At 49.4% G+C, this 17,822-nt stretch overlaps 1 protein-coding gene across 8 annotated transcripts in view; it reads right to left on the reverse strand.

Moving 5' to 3' along the window:
- Positions 1 to 2,987: 2,987 nt before the first annotated feature.
- The window catches only part of LOC120699034 (anaphase-promoting complex subunit 1-like), a 46,011-nt gene continuing 31,176 nt past the window's right edge, over positions 2,988 to 17,822 (reverse strand). For 5 of the 8 annotated variants that reach the window (XM_039982893.1, XM_039982890.1, XM_039982891.1 and 2 more), the window contains 15 exons: positions 12,272 to 12,325; positions 12,111 to 12,188; positions 11,853 to 11,974; positions 11,611 to 11,771; positions 11,047 to 11,123; positions 10,865 to 10,978; positions 10,590 to 10,691; positions 9,924 to 10,064; positions 9,653 to 9,826; positions 5,334 to 5,397; positions 5,115 to 5,254; positions 4,860 to 5,008; positions 4,649 to 4,721; positions 4,467 to 4,565; positions 3,663 to 4,208 (listed from right to left, as the gene is read on the reverse strand). In XM_039982893.1, coding sequence (XP_039838827.1) covers positions 3,801 to 4,208; positions 4,467 to 4,565; positions 4,649 to 4,721; positions 4,860 to 5,008; positions 5,115 to 5,254; positions 5,334 to 5,397; positions 9,653 to 9,826; positions 9,924 to 10,064; positions 10,590 to 10,691; positions 10,865 to 10,978; positions 11,047 to 11,123; positions 11,611 to 11,771; positions 11,853 to 11,974; positions 12,111 to 12,188; positions 12,272 to 12,325 — 1,956 coding nt within the window. In that variant the 3' untranslated portion in view covers positions 3,663 to 3,800. Of the gene's footprint in view, positions 3,632 to 3,662; positions 4,209 to 4,466; positions 4,566 to 4,648; positions 4,722 to 4,859; positions 5,009 to 5,114; positions 5,255 to 5,333; positions 5,398 to 9,652; positions 9,827 to 9,923; positions 10,065 to 10,589; positions 10,692 to 10,864; positions 10,979 to 11,046; positions 11,124 to 11,610; positions 11,772 to 11,852; positions 11,975 to 12,110; positions 12,189 to 12,271; positions 12,326 to 17,822 lie in introns of those variants that run through there. The other 3 variants (XM_039982888.1, XM_039982892.1, XM_039982889.1) reach the window with 2 other exon arrangements.

Below are 17,822 nucleotides of genomic sequence, written 5' to 3' on the forward strand. Positions count from 1 at the left end.
TTTAAGAGGCTTTCCTTCACAATATTGCCGGCATAAAGATTAAAATGGCAGCCTATTATTCAGGGACAAATTATGATTCTGGAATATGTTTGATTTTCAATTTTGAAGCGCGCACATAAAGTTCATAAGAATATATGTATGTATATGAAAACAAACTGCACTCTCGGACTATTGTAGCACCATCTCACCATAAGCCTAAGAGGAATCATTTTGATTTTGAACGGAAACCATGGTCACTTAGTCCTGTGGTACTTAATTGACTGCAGTGATTGATTGGTCTGGTATACCGTCTTTTGAGAAATGAATCCATAAGTTTTGTATAACGATAAAGAGTAAGTTTTGGAGCTCCTAAGTTAAAGAAGTTCATTTGATATGAGGTGGCATGCTATAGTAACTGGGTTCAATGGTATGTATAATTGACCATTGTAATCCTTTTATCTTGGTATGTCATTTTGTTAAAAAAATAAACTTATAAGTTTAAGCTTTATGATCAAGGGGGAGAATGTTGGGTTGATCATGTCAGCGATGATGTCAGCATTTAGAAAATATCATAGCTAATCAATAGCTGCTAATGAATAAGTCCAAATTGGACTTGAGCTCTTGATTGGAGGGCACTAGAAGGCCCTTGAAAGGTGCTGTCCCACTTGTGATGCTGTGAATATAAATAGGAGAGAGTCCTTATGGACATAAGGCTCTACGTTTTAGCCTCTCCCCTAAAAAACCTAGCTGCCCAATCTCAGCTAATCACAGAAATCACAGAAGGAATGCCTTCTCTACTTAATTCTAGCACTAGAAGCAAGAACAGCAAAGAAGAAAAATGAGAGGCTCAAGTAATCAAGGTATGTTTAACATCCCATCTTAATTTTGTAGTTCCTTCTTGGGCTAGATGATCCTGCACATCTAACAGGATAAGCCTACAAACTAAAAGCAAGTGAGGATGTGGTTGCGTTTGCCTACAAACTAAAGTCTTGCAATGTTTAGTCAACTTTAGGGCAATCCTAACCCATGGTGTACATAGATGGTGTTTATGGTGCCAAATACAAGCAATGCACCACCTATAGAAACTGCACTCTACAACCCATGGTTTCTTAGTGTGGGCTCCAATCCCCTCACAACCTATCATATTTGTTTTTCATCTATCATGAACATACTACCTTCTCCCAATGCTAACTTAATAGTGTATTTTTTGCAAAAAAAAACTTAATAGTGTATTGGATTTCATGTTTTACATGAGACCCGATTTCTTCATCTTTCTTCTCTCATTTATTATAGTGCCACCGCTAAAAATTCTATATGACGATGTTATGTATTTAATGCTATGGACACTATTCTACATGGAGAGTTGATGGAGAGTTGGGAATGCCCAGCAAACGCATTATCTCAGTGGCTGTCAACTACATCACACAACAATGCTTCGCTAAAAGTAGCAACAGCTGGCAAGAGAACAGCGGTTCGAAACGAAGAACAAGAAGAGCAGGGAGCAGCACGGATGCTTCAGTGACCGAGGGAATTATTAGCAATCAATCAATGAAGGTGCAGAGGGCGTTCGAAACGAAGAACAAGAAGAGCAGGGAGCAGCACGGATGCTTCAGTGACCGAGGGAATTATTAGCAATCAATCAATGAAGGTGCAGAGGGCGCAGACGCAATCTATCAAATTTACCCATTCCGCAATTCACAGCACCAAAAACAGAAAAAAAAACTTAGACTACGTCTGTGTCAGGTTCTAAATTCAATTAAAAATTATAGAAAAATCAAAAAAATACAAACTAAATTTTGTTAGGTTTATTAAATCAAGATCTACTGAGAAAAAAATACTCATGCATGTGAAATGTCAATTTTGCCCCTGCTAAAATTTTAAGTTGTGTTTAATCTAGTTTATTTTGTATCTGTTGTTCTGTTTGTCTAAAAATCCTGAAAATTTTGTGATAGCCTACTCTTTTCATGTGTATTCCACTGGAAAATTTTCAGGTGCATAGCCTACGTGCATATTTGTGGATCTATTATTGTTGGATTTCCATCATTTAGCAGTAGAATAATAGATCCACAAACATGCACCTAGGCTATGCACCTGAAAATTTTCCAGTGAAATACACATGCAAAAATTAGGCTACCACAAAATTTTCAAGATTTTTAGACAAACAGAACAACAAATACAAAATAAACTAGATTAAACACAACCTAAAATTTTAGAGGGGCAAAATTGACATTTCACATGCATGAGTATTTTTTATCTGTAGATCTTGATTTAATAAACCTAACAAAATTTAGTTTGCATTTTTTTGATTTTTCTATAATTTTTAATTAAATTTAGAAGTTCACTGTTCTGAAAACTAAAAAGAAAATAATTTTTTGCCTGGCCTACCGCCCCGCCAGTTGGCGGTAGGTACCCTGCCGCCCGGCAGGGGGGCGGCAGAGGCTCCCCCAGAGGCCAAAATACGATTAAAAATAAATTTTATTTACATTCAGGTCCCTACCGCCCCGCTAGTTGGCGGCAGGTACCCTGCCGCCCCGCAGCCAGACGGTAGGGGTACAAAACTGTAAATTATGAAATCGAAAATATATTTCTGTAAAAAATAATTTTAAAAAATATAAAAATAAAAAAGACGCCAGATTACAAGCTTGGCTGGCCCAACTACACGCCGCCGATTGTGATGATATAAAGAGACGTGGATTGGGGTGAACCTCAGATCTCTGACAGTACTATAGGCATCACTTTAATTTTATTAGTCAGAGCAAATATTATAACAGAGTGCAAGCAGACTAAATCCTATGTGGAAGAGAGAGAAGAGAGAAAAAAACAGGCGCTGTGCTTACCGCCGACTGAAATGGATGAATGAATCTCTGTTTGTGGACCCGGAGGGAGGCAACCGCCTGCTCCCAGACTGCCGCGGGCGCAGAGCGTCCGCACGCAGCCGGCGGGTGGGCGGGGTTATTAACCCTGCTCTCAAATGTCCTGCGCTATATAGGGTCCGAGTACCCCCAATATTTCTTGCACAATTGTATCCACCCCAGATTGATCAACAGGGATATACCCATTAAATTAAGGTTACACAAACTGTACAAAGAGGCCCTTCACTATAGCCCATTAAATTAAGAAAATCTGCAGTTGGTTACACACTTCCCCCGTCCTCCTCACCATGTGCGATAACAATGCTCTGACTAACCTTCATACTGATATATGACTAGGTATTTGCAATCAACAACCTGCTTGCACAGAGCCCAGCGTTGATTGCATTTGCAGCGGTAGGCTTTTAGGCCTTCATGGTGGTCTGCAACTTCTCGATCTCCATCAGTCCCACAAGGTGCGTGGTTGGTAGCAGGAGGCGAAGCAGAGGGAGGATAGATACACCGGCGGGGACTCTGGGCCTAACCTTCTCAACTGCAGAAGCCACCACATGGGGAGGTGGAATGTTGTACCACTGGAGATACCAAGAGAGGATCACCACATCATTTTGGGCATCAGGCCATCTGCCTGTGGTCAAATAACGGTGAAGATTGTCCTTGAGGTTAGGCAATTCCGCAAAGATGTCTCCCACACGCTTCATAAGCGACTCCAAGAAGGTGGACTGAATAATTCCTCCATCTGTGATTCTACCATCAACTATTGCTTCGTTGTAGGCCAAAGCGACCTGCACATTGGAAAGAAGAATCATAGGAACAAGACCAAACGTTGGGCATTTTCTGACTGAAACTTTATTGGAAAAAATGACCACCGCGGGAAAGACCATCGTCACGGCTTTGCACTGAGAAAACCCCAGCCAAACTGGTCCCCAGCCTAGGGCCAGCCGCAACGGGCCGTTAAGAAGTGTCGATAGCAATCCACGTCGGAGAGAAGAGACAGAAAATGTCGCTAGACCAAGCAAGCGAACACGGGCGGGCGGGCAGCTCAGCCTCGGCGACGCGAGGGGCCGCGGGCAGACGGGTGGAGCGCAGCCTCCGCGGCGCCACCACGGGTTGGGCGACGCTTGGCCTCGGCAAGCGGAATGGGAGCTCAACCTTGGCGACGCGGGGAGCTGCAGGCAGATGGGCGGCGCTCAGCCTCGACAGCGCCGCCGCGGGCTGGGTGATGCTTGGCCGCAGACGAGCCGAAGTTCGACGACATGGAGGCGGGCGGCGCGCGGCTCCGCGGTTGCTGGCGTCCATACCTGCTCGACCATGGAAAGAGTGCAAGCGCGCACGCCGGCTCGATCCGCTACAGGGGCGCAGCTGCCAACGCATGCGAGACGAGGCTAGGATTCAAGCGACCGCTGAGCAGCGCAACCAGGAAGGATGAAAACTTCAAAAAGAAGACCAAAGGGAGAAAACGCAATATGCCCATCCAAACAATAAAAAAAGAGTCAGATGGTTCAGGCGGTGAACTACCAATTTGGCTGGAAATAATGTTTTTAAAATGGAGACTGAAACAAACCTAAACGGGCAATAAAGACCAACAAGACAACCGTAGATAGAGTGCTCCATACGAACCTTCAAGTTGGGAAGGAAAAGGGAATCATAGAAGGGAAAATGTCCAATCTTCAAATGCTCCCACATTGACTCAATTATTGTGTAAAAACTGATATATACCTGGATGAGAAATAACTGTCACTAAAACAAGCTAGCTGATAAGAAATGAGCAAAAATTGATCTTCAAGTTTACAGTAAGAAACCTGTAACAGTGATGGTCTATCTTTGCTCATACATTCATACAGCACTGGAGAGCAGAACTCTCGAAAATTGCATCTGCAGTTGGAAGACAAACATTAAGAATAGAATTCAAAAATAAGCCGGCCAAATGACTTGTCATACATGTAGTGCTGCTTATCCAACCTAAACTCTTCTTTGCAAATATAAGGAAAGAGGACATAAAAATTCACTTGCCTGTTCTTCCATGACTTGGAACACAGTTTTGCAAAAGCAATCAAGCTTGGATTGGCCGAATAAGTGCTTACAAGCTGATCAATTCTGTTGGCACTATGATTAATGCTGTTTGGTTTATTACTGCATCTAGCAGATGGCATATCACAAACCTGAAGTTCAATGCAAGAGAATAGTAAAGTTACATGTTGGTATCACCTATAGTCCTCAATAGGGGCATTAAGGAACACATCTGCACAAGTGTAACAAAACATTAACCTCATGCATTGCCCGCGAAATCAAAGACTGGCAGCCAATTGGATCATCAGAGTAGGAGCATGATCCAACTTTTCGCTTTATGTAGAGTACGCCCCCGTTGAAGGGATCTGTCTTGTCTCCGGATCTCCACCATGGCTTGTCTATTTGAAAGTCATGATAAGAATATAATGAAAAAAAATTCTGAAGAAAAATGTGATATGTTCAGGATAAGTAAAATACCTTCAGGTGTAAGTTTTATCACCTGAGGCCAATATCTAGGTCCACAAACTCGAATGCTCTTAAGCTGCAACAGAATTAGCCCTTTTCAGATTGTGCAATTTATTAGGTCAAACTCGCACCACTCTGCACTTTCTATATACTTATCAACCAAAATTCTAAAATAATAGAGTGCAAAGGAGGAAAGTTGCATGTGAACTGGCAAAACTCATGATCAAAGTTGATTGTAAAGGAAAACACAAAACGATAGTTCATGCACTTTGCTACATTGTCTGTTCTCAATGCTATTCATTCATAGCTCATATTTTTACTGACCATGTGATAGAGAAACAGCTTGCAAGAAGAATGAGTTTAATCATACATGGCAATGGAACCATGTCTGGGTTAATTTCACATTTGATAAGACACTTTTAGCAAAGTATCACAGGTTGTACAAAAGTATAGGGAGCATACTATAAGATACTGCTAGTGAATCCTTCATTAAAGATGGTCATTATCCAAAAAAACTTAACCACAAAGGCATGAAGATGAAATGCAACCATACATGACAATAAAAAGGCAAGATTACACATACATGATTTTCAATTTGAATGAATGGGCAAGATAGAGTGCATGTCATGCTTAATTGCTTAAAATTAAATACAAGGGTTGTGCTTATATGCTGTCAATGTGATGGGCAAACAGTTACATTGTATGATTCCGCAGCAGTACAACAGCAGTAGTTCATGCACTTTGCTATTTAACCTCAAAACCTTGAAAAATAAAGAAAACTTCCAACAAACTATTATTTAGCAAATATTACTGACAAAGATTCCTCCCTACGAAAAATCCCTACTATCCTTGGTTCGTCAATATCTCATTTCTAGTCATCACCATCGAAAAAGATGGCAGCAGATCCTGCACATACCCACCTCTTCATCTGTGTTGAGGCTGCCTAATCCAGCCTAGAAGGATGGTCAATTTGTCCGCAAGTCACACAAGGCAGGCTAAGGGTGTGGTACAACACACACACAGGGTCAGCGACCTAGCTAGGAAGTAGGTGTTAGGAATGTGCAGCTGAATCTATTCCATGGTCCAAAGAGGCAGAATATACATGTGTACAATATGCAAAGAGGCCCTCCAACTAGAGGCAAAAACAAGAGAGATATATACAGCTACATATATATCTAACACCCCCGCTCAAACTCATGGGGGATCCACAACACTGAGTTTGGAGAGGAAATAGCTGTGCTTGGGTGATCTCGCGTGGAGGGACCATCACAAGAGTAGGACTAAGGGACAATGGAGAAGACACAAGAGGGGAAGGAGGAACCTCGACGGGAGGAGGCCCAAAAAGCGACTGAGAAGGCTTATAGGTGGAGGTGGAGGAACTATAGAAGGAGCATAAGATGGTGATGGTGGAGTGGACGGCAACAGAAAAGACTCGTCAGGAAGAGTCAAGAAGGAGATAGACTCCGTGGTAGGGGAAGGAGGAACCTCGACGGGAGGAGGCCCAAAAAGCGACTGAGAAGGCTTAGGTGGAGGTGGAGGAACTATAGAAGGAGCATAAGATGGTGATGGTGGAGTGGACGGCAATAGAAGAGACTCGTCAGGAAGAGTCAAGAAGGAGATAGACTCCGTGGTAGTGGAAGAGGAGCTAGAGGAGAAACAAGGGAAAAAAGGGCGGGATTCATCAAAGGTGACATCCCGAGATACCCTCATCCGACAGGCAACATGGTCGTAGCAGCGATAACCCTTGTGCTCCGTATTGTACCAAAGAAAAACACACTCAACTAATTGAGCAGTGAGCTTGGTGCGTTCACGAGGAGGGAGAAGAACAAAATAGGCACACCCAAAGCAACAAAGATGACTGTAATTGGGGTGGATGACCAAACAAGTGCTTATACGGGGTACAACCCTGAAGAACTGAGGAAGGTTGTCTATTAATGAGAAAAACAGTCGTAGAGAGAGCCTCAACCCAAAAGTGAGGTGGAAGCTCCGAGGAGAGTAGTAAAGCACGAGGTCTCAAGAATGTGACGATGCTTGTGTCCGGCAGCACCATTCTGAGCATGGGCACCAAGACAAGAAAATTGAGGAAGGGTACCCTGGTCAGCAAGGAAGAGACGATGTGAGGCAGAGATGTACTCACCAGCGAAATCGGCACGAAAAGCACGAACGGGAGAATCATACTGAGTGCAAATCATAGTGGCAAAATGCTGGTAGATAGAAACTGGCCACGAGAGGACATAAGATAGATCTAGGTAAACCGTGAATAATCATCGATGAAAATGACATAATAGGAGTGACCCCCTTTCGAGACAAAAGGAGCAGGCACCCAAACATCCGAGTGAATGAGATCAAAAGGACGTTGCAATACAGAAGCACTAGATAGATAAGGGAGTTGCAGCTGCTTACCAAGTTTGCAACCCATACAATGAAGTGCACCATCACCAGACACAAGACCTAAAACACCATTGCCAACAAGAGTGGAAAGCCTTGAACCAGAGAGATGGCCAAGACGACGATGCCACTGAGCAAAGGTAGGTGCACTAGGAGAACTAGTAACCACGGGGGCAGGTGAGGTGGATGAGAGACTCGCCACAGTGGACGAGGTAAGACGAAGCCAGTCAAGCTAAAGATGCTGAGAGTCATGACGCCTAGGCCCAGTCCCCGCTAGAAGTCCCGTACGAAGATCCTGAACACAACAAGAGTCGGACTCAAGAATGATGCGACATCCATGATCAGTGATCTGGCCAGCAGACATCAGCTGCACAGTGAGATTAGGAACATGTGAAACTATAGACACATGAAAAGAAGACATTGAGAGAACACCTCGTCCAGTAACTGGAAGATAGATGCTATTAGCTGTCTGAACAACAAGAGGGTGACAACAGAGGACAAGAAAGACAGTTGGGTAGAATTGGGAGTCATATGAAACGAAGCACCAAAATCAAGGAACCATGAAGATGATGTGTCTCGGTAAGGAGGCAGTGGTGGTAAACCAGAAGCACGAGCAGTAGTCCCAAAAAAGGAGAAAGTAGCTACATTGAGGCGGCGGAACAACATGAGCAACTCCTGCTCTAAGGCTGGTAGACGAGGCCATCAGTGCAAGACCAGGACTGCTCTCTTCCTGACCTCGCTCCTCCATTTTTTTTAACTTGGGCTGCCCCACAGGAGGGACACAAGGCAAAGCAAAGCAAGAGAGCACACACGAGCAAAGAGTAGAGCAGAGCAGATCTCACGCGCGGACAAAGCAGAGTGCACGTGCACGCAAGCAAAGAGAGAGCAAAGCGCACGTGCATGGAGGCACAACCCGGTGGTGGGGAGGCATGGACCAGCGGTGGCGAGGCGCGTGCCGACGGCTGGGAGGCGCGAGCCGGGGGCCACAGTCGAAGGGGCATGGACCGGCGGTGTGGAGCAATGGCGAGGCGTGGACTGGCCGCGAGGCGCCGTGGGAGGCGCGCGTGCGGCCACGGGAGGCGGCGGGGAGGCACGGGCCGACGGCGGGGGCACGGCAGGAGGGGCTAACGGTGGCGCCGACGGCGATGGGGGCCGCGGGCAGAACAGCTGTAGAGTTCACGGGCACGTGTAGTAGAAGGAAGTAGACAAAGGGAGAAGAGGTGGAGCTGACTTCGCCGACCGGCGGTGGTGGCTCACCGACGTCTAGCCGGAGGGCTCGCAGACGACAGCGGGATGGAAGACCCTAAACCTAGGTTGTGATACCATGTTAGGTATGTGCAGCTGAATCTATTCCATGGCCAAAAGGGGCAGAATATACATGTGTACAATATGCAAAGAGGCCCTCCAACTAGAGGGAAAAACAAGAGAGATATACATAGCTACATATCTATCTAATAGTAGGAACTCCTGAAACTAGAGGCACCTGCCAAGCACCAAAAACTATTCTCGATGTTAATAGCAGCCCTGACGAGGACAGATTAATCATGCCGACGAGGACAATGGCAAGTGCGCCCACAACAACAGAACCAAAGACACGACGCAGGCTGAGCGCCAACTATGGCTCAGTGCACTGGGGTAAGATTATATATGTTGTTTCAGTACCTAAAGCACCAGCATTTTAGCTAGTACCTAAAAAAAGTCTGTCTTGACAATAGTGGAATAGCAGAAATACAACAAAAAAAACAACTGCCAGCAATATAGTAAGTAGATGTCAGTAACTGCAGACAATAAATTGGTGAATATGTAACTTCAGTGCACCTTGTTACAGTAGTGTCGAACGATAAACATATGTCATACATCAGTATTCAGTATATGTTTAAAGTTTAATGTTTATTAAGAATATTGTTTCACCATTAATTGTAACTTGAATCAACCATACGTACCACTGAGCGTTCTGGCAGAAGACAAGGTGTCACCTCACAATAGTTGGTCTCATCATAATACTCTGTTTCAGCAACTGTCACTTCCAATGGGCAATAAACTGGAAGTTCTGTATCAACATCCACCGTCTGAACCCATCGAGGCTCTGTAGCTATTACATATAGGTGTCTGAATGCCTAAATACAGTAACACAAAGAACTTAAATTTGTTTGCAAAGAATGATGCTATGACATACAGTGAAGGTCAGAGCTGAGGGAAGTAGAAGAGAATGACCTGGAGATGACAGCGATTGTCATTGGGTCCAGCAGGCAAACGTGGGTAAAGTGAGATCAATAATGCAGCAATTCCACTATTTTGAGTTGAAAAAGTGTGTGTCCCGCCTCCAAGGAATAAGAATCCTATCGCCAGGCTTACCTACATTGTTGATAAACGGGATTAGCCCATTTTCTCACACAATAAAATACTAATGTGTTAACATGAACAATAACACACACGCACCCACCCACACCCACACACACACACACACTTTGTTGCAATTTTCATATGGCAGTAGCACCCATAAGTTTTGTATCAACTAGGAACATACTCCAAATTCCCTACCAAAAGCCAAGGCCAGAATACAGGATCCAGTAACCAGGGTAGTAATGACCAAAAAGAAAGTTCAAGAAAACCAAGTCAAAACCAGCAGATATGAAGGATTTTCCATCATTAGTTCGGGTCAAAAAGGTAACAAAGATGACTGCCTAAAACCGATGATATTTAAAGGGTGGCATAGCCAAAAAGGTCACATGGTCTCTAGTCAGGAATCATAACCCTGATGACCAAACGTTTCCGTTTCAGAGTTCTCATAGTGTGCAGTAAAAGAATATATCCGCTATTAGTCCTCGGTATTTGATTTTAAAGAAAAACATATTTGTTCACCCTATTAACGATACTCACAGCCATCTGTAATCCATAATTCACTTGTCCTTCTGCAGACATTCTTCCTCTAAGATAACGCAGTAAGCGGAAAATCTGCAAATTTCCCGATCCTGCCATTACCTTAACAAAGGAAAATGACAAGAAATCAGAACACATATGCGCAGAAAACTGTTTACTAGGATAAGGACATATGTAAATCCATAAGACTTAATGAAATGTGTACAGCTAACAGCTGTGTCGAGTGTACTATGTACCAAGTCTAAGTAAATAAAGTCATGATACACTCCACTAACCAGAGATAGAGATAGAACAATAAGGTGCAAGCAGAGTTCAAGGGTTCCACGGTCAACATATTGTAGTAATCCCTTTGGCAGTATACTTGCTGTTCGAACAGGTATGTGCTTAATCTGCATAACAATGAGCAATTATATTACCAAAATACAATTTAACAGTTATAATTGAACAGGCCGTGTACCTCATTTAGAAAATGTATAGTATAGGCGTAGAGCAGTTCTTGGGCATCACCATTTCTGCTGCCAGCATACTTGAGTCCTGCAAACATTGATGAAGCTGATAAAGGGCAGCAAACATGCAATGGGCTTGTCGACAAGGAGTTTAATAGGTCATTAGAATAACCACCGTAGCTTCTACATGTTCATGAATTGGAGTTTGTGAGTGCTTGGATGTGCCAAGTGGTCAGTCAAAGAATGTAAGCATCAACAGTCCACGAACAGAAAATATAGTAAACATACTCTGGAAATAAAGCAAAGGAGATGTTCTGTAGTGACGGAACAGTACAAAGAGAAATTTTCAGCCAGTACAGAAGTAGTAGGACTAGACCAAGAGAACCACTAAACAATAGCTACGGTTAGTGGTTTAATATAATGTAGAGTCCAAGTTAAACAAATATTACAAGAAATTATGAAAACTAAATTACCTTGTCTTTTTATAAGCTTAAAAAACCATTATACTACGAAAAAATATGAAGCACAAACAGTTAGTGATTCATGTCAGAATTGACACAAACAATGCTACTCACCAAGTGCAATGCATGCTCCAGTCACTATATTAACATAAGCTTGAAAAAGAGCTTCGGCATCAAATTCATCACTGTCAATAGTCCCTTCACTCATGTTGGAAACACCAGTCTTTACAGTTTCAGGAATTTGAGAATCAATCCATCCTTTGGTAGGTTGTATTCTGCAAAACGACATAGTTCTTTAGTTTTATGTTACGGTCAACAAGCGGCACAAGGACTTCAGATTGAAATTGCAAGATTACCTGCTCCACAATATTAAATTCCTGGCTATAATGCGAAGCATAACAAAATCAGGTCTCACATACTGCAAATCGAAGAAAGTATTTGGGATACCGAGTCTAGCCGCAATCTCCTCGGACTCTGTCTGTGATGTGAACCATAATAATACAGAATTTTGTTAGGGTACTGGTAAAACAATAAAAATAATTTCGAAAGTTATAAAGAGATACCAAGTAACCTAGAAAACATACCTTTTACAGTTCAAAAAAAAGAAAACATACCTTCAGAAATATCAAGGCCAGAGCAATTATTGCTCCAGGTGCAGTAACATCAACATTTATTTGTGCTCCATCCATCATCTATACAAAAAAAATAGCAATACACATCAAAATGTAGAGCTATTTATGGAACTTTGAAATCGCTGTGTAAAGAGAAAAATGACCTGCCCAGTGTTGCCACTTTGATCATCGGCAGTTGTTGCATTTAGGTGTTTTTCCTGAGAACATTATCAACTTGTAAAATAGAGATACAAATATAGAATCATTACAATGACAAACTTAAATAAAGAATCGTAACGCTGATTGCTCTTCAAATAGCATTTTAACTATTGAGATAGGGAAAGGCACAGAGAAACATTAACTGCTGGTATCTGCTCAGTGGTTGTCGCAATCAGATGTTTGTCATTTAAACTCCCAACTCAGTAAAGACCTAACTGAAGCATTCTATCCAACTTCCGTCACTAAACTGGGTACAACTTCTTAGGGAACATATCAGGTGCAAACCAACATCTCCGTGCAAACCATGCAAACTTCAATCTGGGCCACCAGATCAACATCCAAGGGAGTGTTAGAAGCTCAATTCTAACTCTCATTGAGCTGAGAGGATGACAATGAACTTGGGGCAATTTTCTGGGTTTTCTTCATTCACAAACTCAAAGCCATGCCAACCCAAGGGGCTGGGGATACATACTTATAGGCAGCCAGGGCAGGCAGCCATTGCTGCAGTGAGGCAGCAGTCAAGCAAAAGATGCTAAGATGTTAGTCAAAAGAACTAAAGCTAGATGCTGTCCTAGCAAACTGACTGTCCTAGCAAACTGAAATATGCTAAAGGAATAGATGCTCTGGTTCTTGCAAGGACCCTATGCCTTATCCATCCAGCACAAAGACTTATCCATCATTCTCCCCCTAAGTCTTGTGCATCGTCTTGTGGGAGGATTGGACCATCCCGGTCCTGGAGCAGAGCTCAAGGAACTTGATCCTCCCAAGGGGCTTGGTGAGCAGGTCTGCAAGCTGGTCCTTGGTGTTGATGTAGGTTGCCTTGATGCTCCCGTCCTCCAAGCAGCCTCGGATGAAGTGGTACCTCACCCGGATGTGCTTGCTCCGTTCATGGAAAACGGGGTTCTTCGCCAAGGCCAGGGCGGACTTGCTGTCCACCCTGAGCTCCACCGCTCCAATGTCTCTGCCGAGTAGATCACCAAGCAGTCGAGCGAGCCAGAGCGCCTGAGTCGACGCGGTGGAGGCCGCTATGTACTCGGCCTCGCAACTGGACAAGGCCACCACCTGCTGCTTGACCGACTGCCAGCTAGCAAGGCACTCGCCGAGGAAGAAGAGGATCCCGCTCGTGCTCTTGCTGGTGTCGATGTCGCCGGCGTGGTCGCTGTCGCTGTACCCGACGAAGTGTGCCGCTCCAGGGCACCTCGGGTAATGGAGACCGTGGTCGAGAGTCCCCGCAACATAGCGGATGATCCTCTGCACGGCCTGCTGGTGCTCCGTCGTCGGTCGCTGCATGAACCGACTAACGTAGCCGACGGAGAACACCAAGTCCGGCCGTGTGTGGGCGAGGTAGCGGAGGCTCCCCACAAGGCGCCGGTACTGAGTAGCGTCCACCTCCTCTGTCGTGCTGTCACGGCTCAGCTTCAGCCTCTCCTCCATCGGAGTGAGAGCTGGGTTGCAGTCGGTGAGCCCGGCGAGCTCGACGACGCGCTTGGCGTAGGCGGTCTGTCGAAGTGTGATCCCGGAGTCGTCCTGGTGCACCTCGATCCCCAGGTAGAAGGAGAGAGGCCCCAGGTCGCTCATCTGAAAAGTGGCCTTCATCTCCTCCTTGAACGCCACCACCTCCTCATCCTTGGTGCCGGTGATCACCAAGTCGTCGACGTAGACACCCACCAGCAGGGCATTGCCTCCATTGCCCCGCCGGTAGATGGCCGCCTCGTGCGGGCTTTGCTCGAAGCCCATCCCCTTGAGCGTGGAGTCCAGCTTGGCGTTCCACGCCCTCGGGGCCTGCCGCAAGCCATAGAGGGCCTTGCGCAGACGTAGCACCTTACCCTCCTTGCCGGGGATCGCAAACCCCGGCGGCTGGTGCACGTAGACCTCCTCCTTCAAGTCGCCGTTGAGAAACGCCGACTTGACGTCCATGTGATGGACGCGCCAGCCCTCCTGGGCAGCCAGCGCAAGGAGAAGTCGCACGGACTCCATCCGTGCCACGGGAGCGAAAGCATCGTCGAAGTCGACTCCCTCCTGCTGCACGAAACCTCGTGCCACCAGGCGAGCCTTGTGCTTGACGACGGTGCCGGCCTCATCCCTCTTCAGCTTGAACACCCACTTAAGGGTGATCGCGCGGTGACCACGAGGGAGATCAGCAAGCTCCCAAGTGCGGTTCTTCTCAACCGCGTCCATCTCCGACTGCATCGCGGCACGCCATGCCGCGTGTCCCTCGGCCTCTGCGAAAGACTGAGGCTCGCCGTCGTCGCACGCGAGGTGCAACTACGCCTCCAGGTCGTGAGGCACCAGTCCCTGCACCGGCTGATCGCCGAGAAAGTCCTCCATCATACGGTACCGCAGTGGCTCACCGTCGTGGTACGCGTCGATGCGCTCCTCGTCGTGAGAGAGAGGAGTAGCGAACTCCACCGGGCTGTGCTCAGCATGAACATGTGCTGTATTAGGCGTGCCCGGAGGAGTGGCTGCCGGTGCTGGAGTGCGCGGCGTCGCCGGCTGTGGTGGTGCAGCCGAGTAACTCGGCGCAGCCGGAGTCGTAGCTGAAGAGCGTGGTGCCGCCAGTGTGGCGGGCGCCGGAGTCGGTGGAGGCTCGGGGACCGGGGTAGGCACGCTCGGCGAAGAAGAGCTGCCTACTCCCCCGGCTCCCTCGAAGTGGACGTACTCGACGGTGAAGTCGTCGTACATCGGAGCCGAGCCGTCGTCCACCGCCTTGTCCCACGCCCATCCTCGCCCTTCGTCGAACACAACGTCGCGCGCCGTGCGCACACGCTGTGTCTCCGGGTCGAGAATGCGGTAGGCCTTCGAACCCTCTGCGTAGCCGATGAACACTCCCGGAGTGCTCCTGTCGTCGAGCATGCCGATGTGGCCAAGCTCCTTGGCGAACGCGAGGCAGCCGAAGACCCGCAGGTGGGAGACCGCCGGCTTACGCCCATGCCAAGCCTCATACGGCGTCATGCCGTCGAGTGCCTTGGTGGGCGAGCGGTTGAGGATGTAGACGGCCGTCACCACCGCCTCTCCCCAGAAGACGGCCGGCATGCCCCTCTGCTTGAGGAGGGCCCGGGCCATCCCCACCACCGTCTGATTGCGCCGCTCGACGACGCCATTCTGCTGCGGGCTGTACGACGCAGAGTAGTGGCGCTGGATGCCCTCATCCGCGCAGTACGCCGTGAACTCGGCCGCCGTGAACTCGCCGCCGTTGTCGGTGCGCAGCACGCGCAACTTGCGGCCGCTCTCCGCCTCCGCAGCAGCCTGAGCACGCCTGATGGCGTCCGCAGCCTCTCCCTTGCTGCCGAGGATCATCACCCACATGAAGCGGGAGAGGTCGTCGACGAGCAGCAGGAAGTAGCGTCGTCCTCCTGGTGTGACCGGTGTCACCGGGCCACACAAGTCCCCATGTACGAGCTCGAGCCGCTCCTTGGCTCGGAAGCTCGCCTGCTGGGGGAAGGAGTGCCGCCTCTGCTTCGTCAGCACGCAGACGTCGCAGAGCTGCTCCACGTGGTCGAGGCACGGGAGGCCTCGCACCATCTCCTTGGCGCCGAGCCGCTTCAGGGCCTCAAAGTGGAGGTGCCCAAAGCGCTCGTGCCACTGCCATGCCTCGTCGTCCCTGCGAGCTGCAAGACAAAGAGGCTGGGTCACCCCGACAAGGAGGATGTAGAGGCGGTTCTTCCCTCGAACCACCCTGCCGAGAAGCTGGCGACGGTGGTCCCAGATGCGGAGGACCCTGCTGTCGATCACCACGCGGGAGCCGCTCTCATCGAGCTGCCCAAGGCTGATGATGGAGTTCCACAGCGCCGGGATGTAGTAGACTCCGGTGAGCATCCGGTGCTCTCCGGACTTGGCGGTGAAGATCACGGAGCCCACGTCCTTGATCTCCACGGCGGAGGAGTCCCCGAACCTGACGGAGCCACCTATGTCGACGTCCAGGTCGGAGAAGAACTCCCGCCGCCCGGTCATGTGGTGCGTGGCGCCGGAGTCGAGGTACCAGCCATCGACCCTGTCGTCGTCGGAGCCGTTGCCGAGGAGAACTCGGGCACGCGGCTCGTCGAGGTGTAGAGCGGTGACAGGCGGTGCCGCCGGATGCGGCTCCATGTCCCCGTGGAGTAGGAACAGAGCCGGCTCGTCATCCGGTTGGGCCTCCGCGACGTGGGCTTGGCCCCCACGCCTCCGCTGCGGGCAGTCCCTGGCCCAGTGGCCGGGCCTGCCACAGTTGTGGCAGGCGTCGTCTCGTGCCGCCTTGGGCCTGTCAGCGGGGATGCCCTGAGCATCTCCGTGGGCGCCACCCTCGGCGCGCCCTCGTGCCCCGGCTTGGGCACCTCCGCGCCCCTTTCGCGGCTTGCCGCACTAGCGGCCACCAGTCGAGGAAGAGGGCTCCCCCTCCTCCTGTCACCGCACCGAGCCTCCCACTGCTCCTGAGTGAGGTGGAGCTTCCCACCGATGGAGATGCCTCCCGAGGGAGGCTGTGGCTCGTCGCTGTCGACGACCTTGAGGCGACCTATCGCCTCCTCGATCGTCATGGTGGAGAGGTCCAGCAGAGACTCGATCGAGCGAGCGGTCTGCCTGTACATCTCGGGGACGCAGCGGAAGAGCTTCTCGACGGCTCTCTCCTCGTCGTAGGTGTCGTCGCCGAACTGCACCACCTTCTGCAGCAGAGTGTTGAGACGGAGGGCGAAGTCATCAACATCCTCACCTAGCTTGAAGGCCAGGTTCTCCCATTCCTTGCGAAGTGCCTGGAGAGTGGTCTTGCGGGCGTGGTCGCTGCCGATACGTGCCGCAGCGATGGAGTCCCAGGCCTCCTTGGCAGTTCGCTTCTTGGAAAGCGTGAACTGCATCTCGGGCGGGGCTGCTGCGATGAGAGCATCCAGCGCCCGTCGATCCTCATCGTAGTCGACGTCGCCGTACCGGACTGCCTCCCACATATGCCGCACCTGGAGCTTCACCTCCATGACTGCGGCCCACTCGACGTAGTTGGTCTTGGTGAGGGTGGGCCACCCACCACCGGGACCGACGTCCCTGACCACCGCCTGGAGGCCGTGGTAGCCGGGGGCGCCGCCGCGCGCACCCCAGCCAGGAGCGCCGCCACCGCCCTGCGCGCCGCCGCCAGGGGCGCCGCCTCCGCCGCCGGGTGCGCGGCCCCCTAGACCATCGCCAGGCGCGCGGCCCCCTGGACCGTCGCCGGTCGCGCCGCCCCCTGGGCCGCCGCCGGGCGCGCGGACCCCTGGACCGTCGCCGGGCGCGCCGCCATCCAGGCCCCGCCGGGCGCGCTGGCCCCTGGACCGCCGCCGGGCGCGCCGCCGACCAGGCCGCCGCCGCCGGGGTGGACTGCTGCCCACCGCGCGGTCCGCTCCCGCGCTCTCTCCCTCTCCAACTCCTCAAGGTCCTCGTCGGCGGTGGCGTTGCCGGCGATGGAGCCGCTGAGGCTACCGCGCAAGGTCTCAACCTCGACCTCCACCGCACGCGCCGCATCCTCCTCCGCCTCTGCTTCCACCTCCACCCTGGCCG

This window comes from Panicum virgatum, chromosome 3K (genome assembly GCF_016808335.1).
Source record: "Panicum virgatum strain AP13 chromosome 3K, P.virgatum_v5, whole genome shotgun sequence".
NCBI lineage: Eukaryota > Viridiplantae > Streptophyta > Magnoliopsida > Poales > Poaceae > Panicum > Panicum virgatum.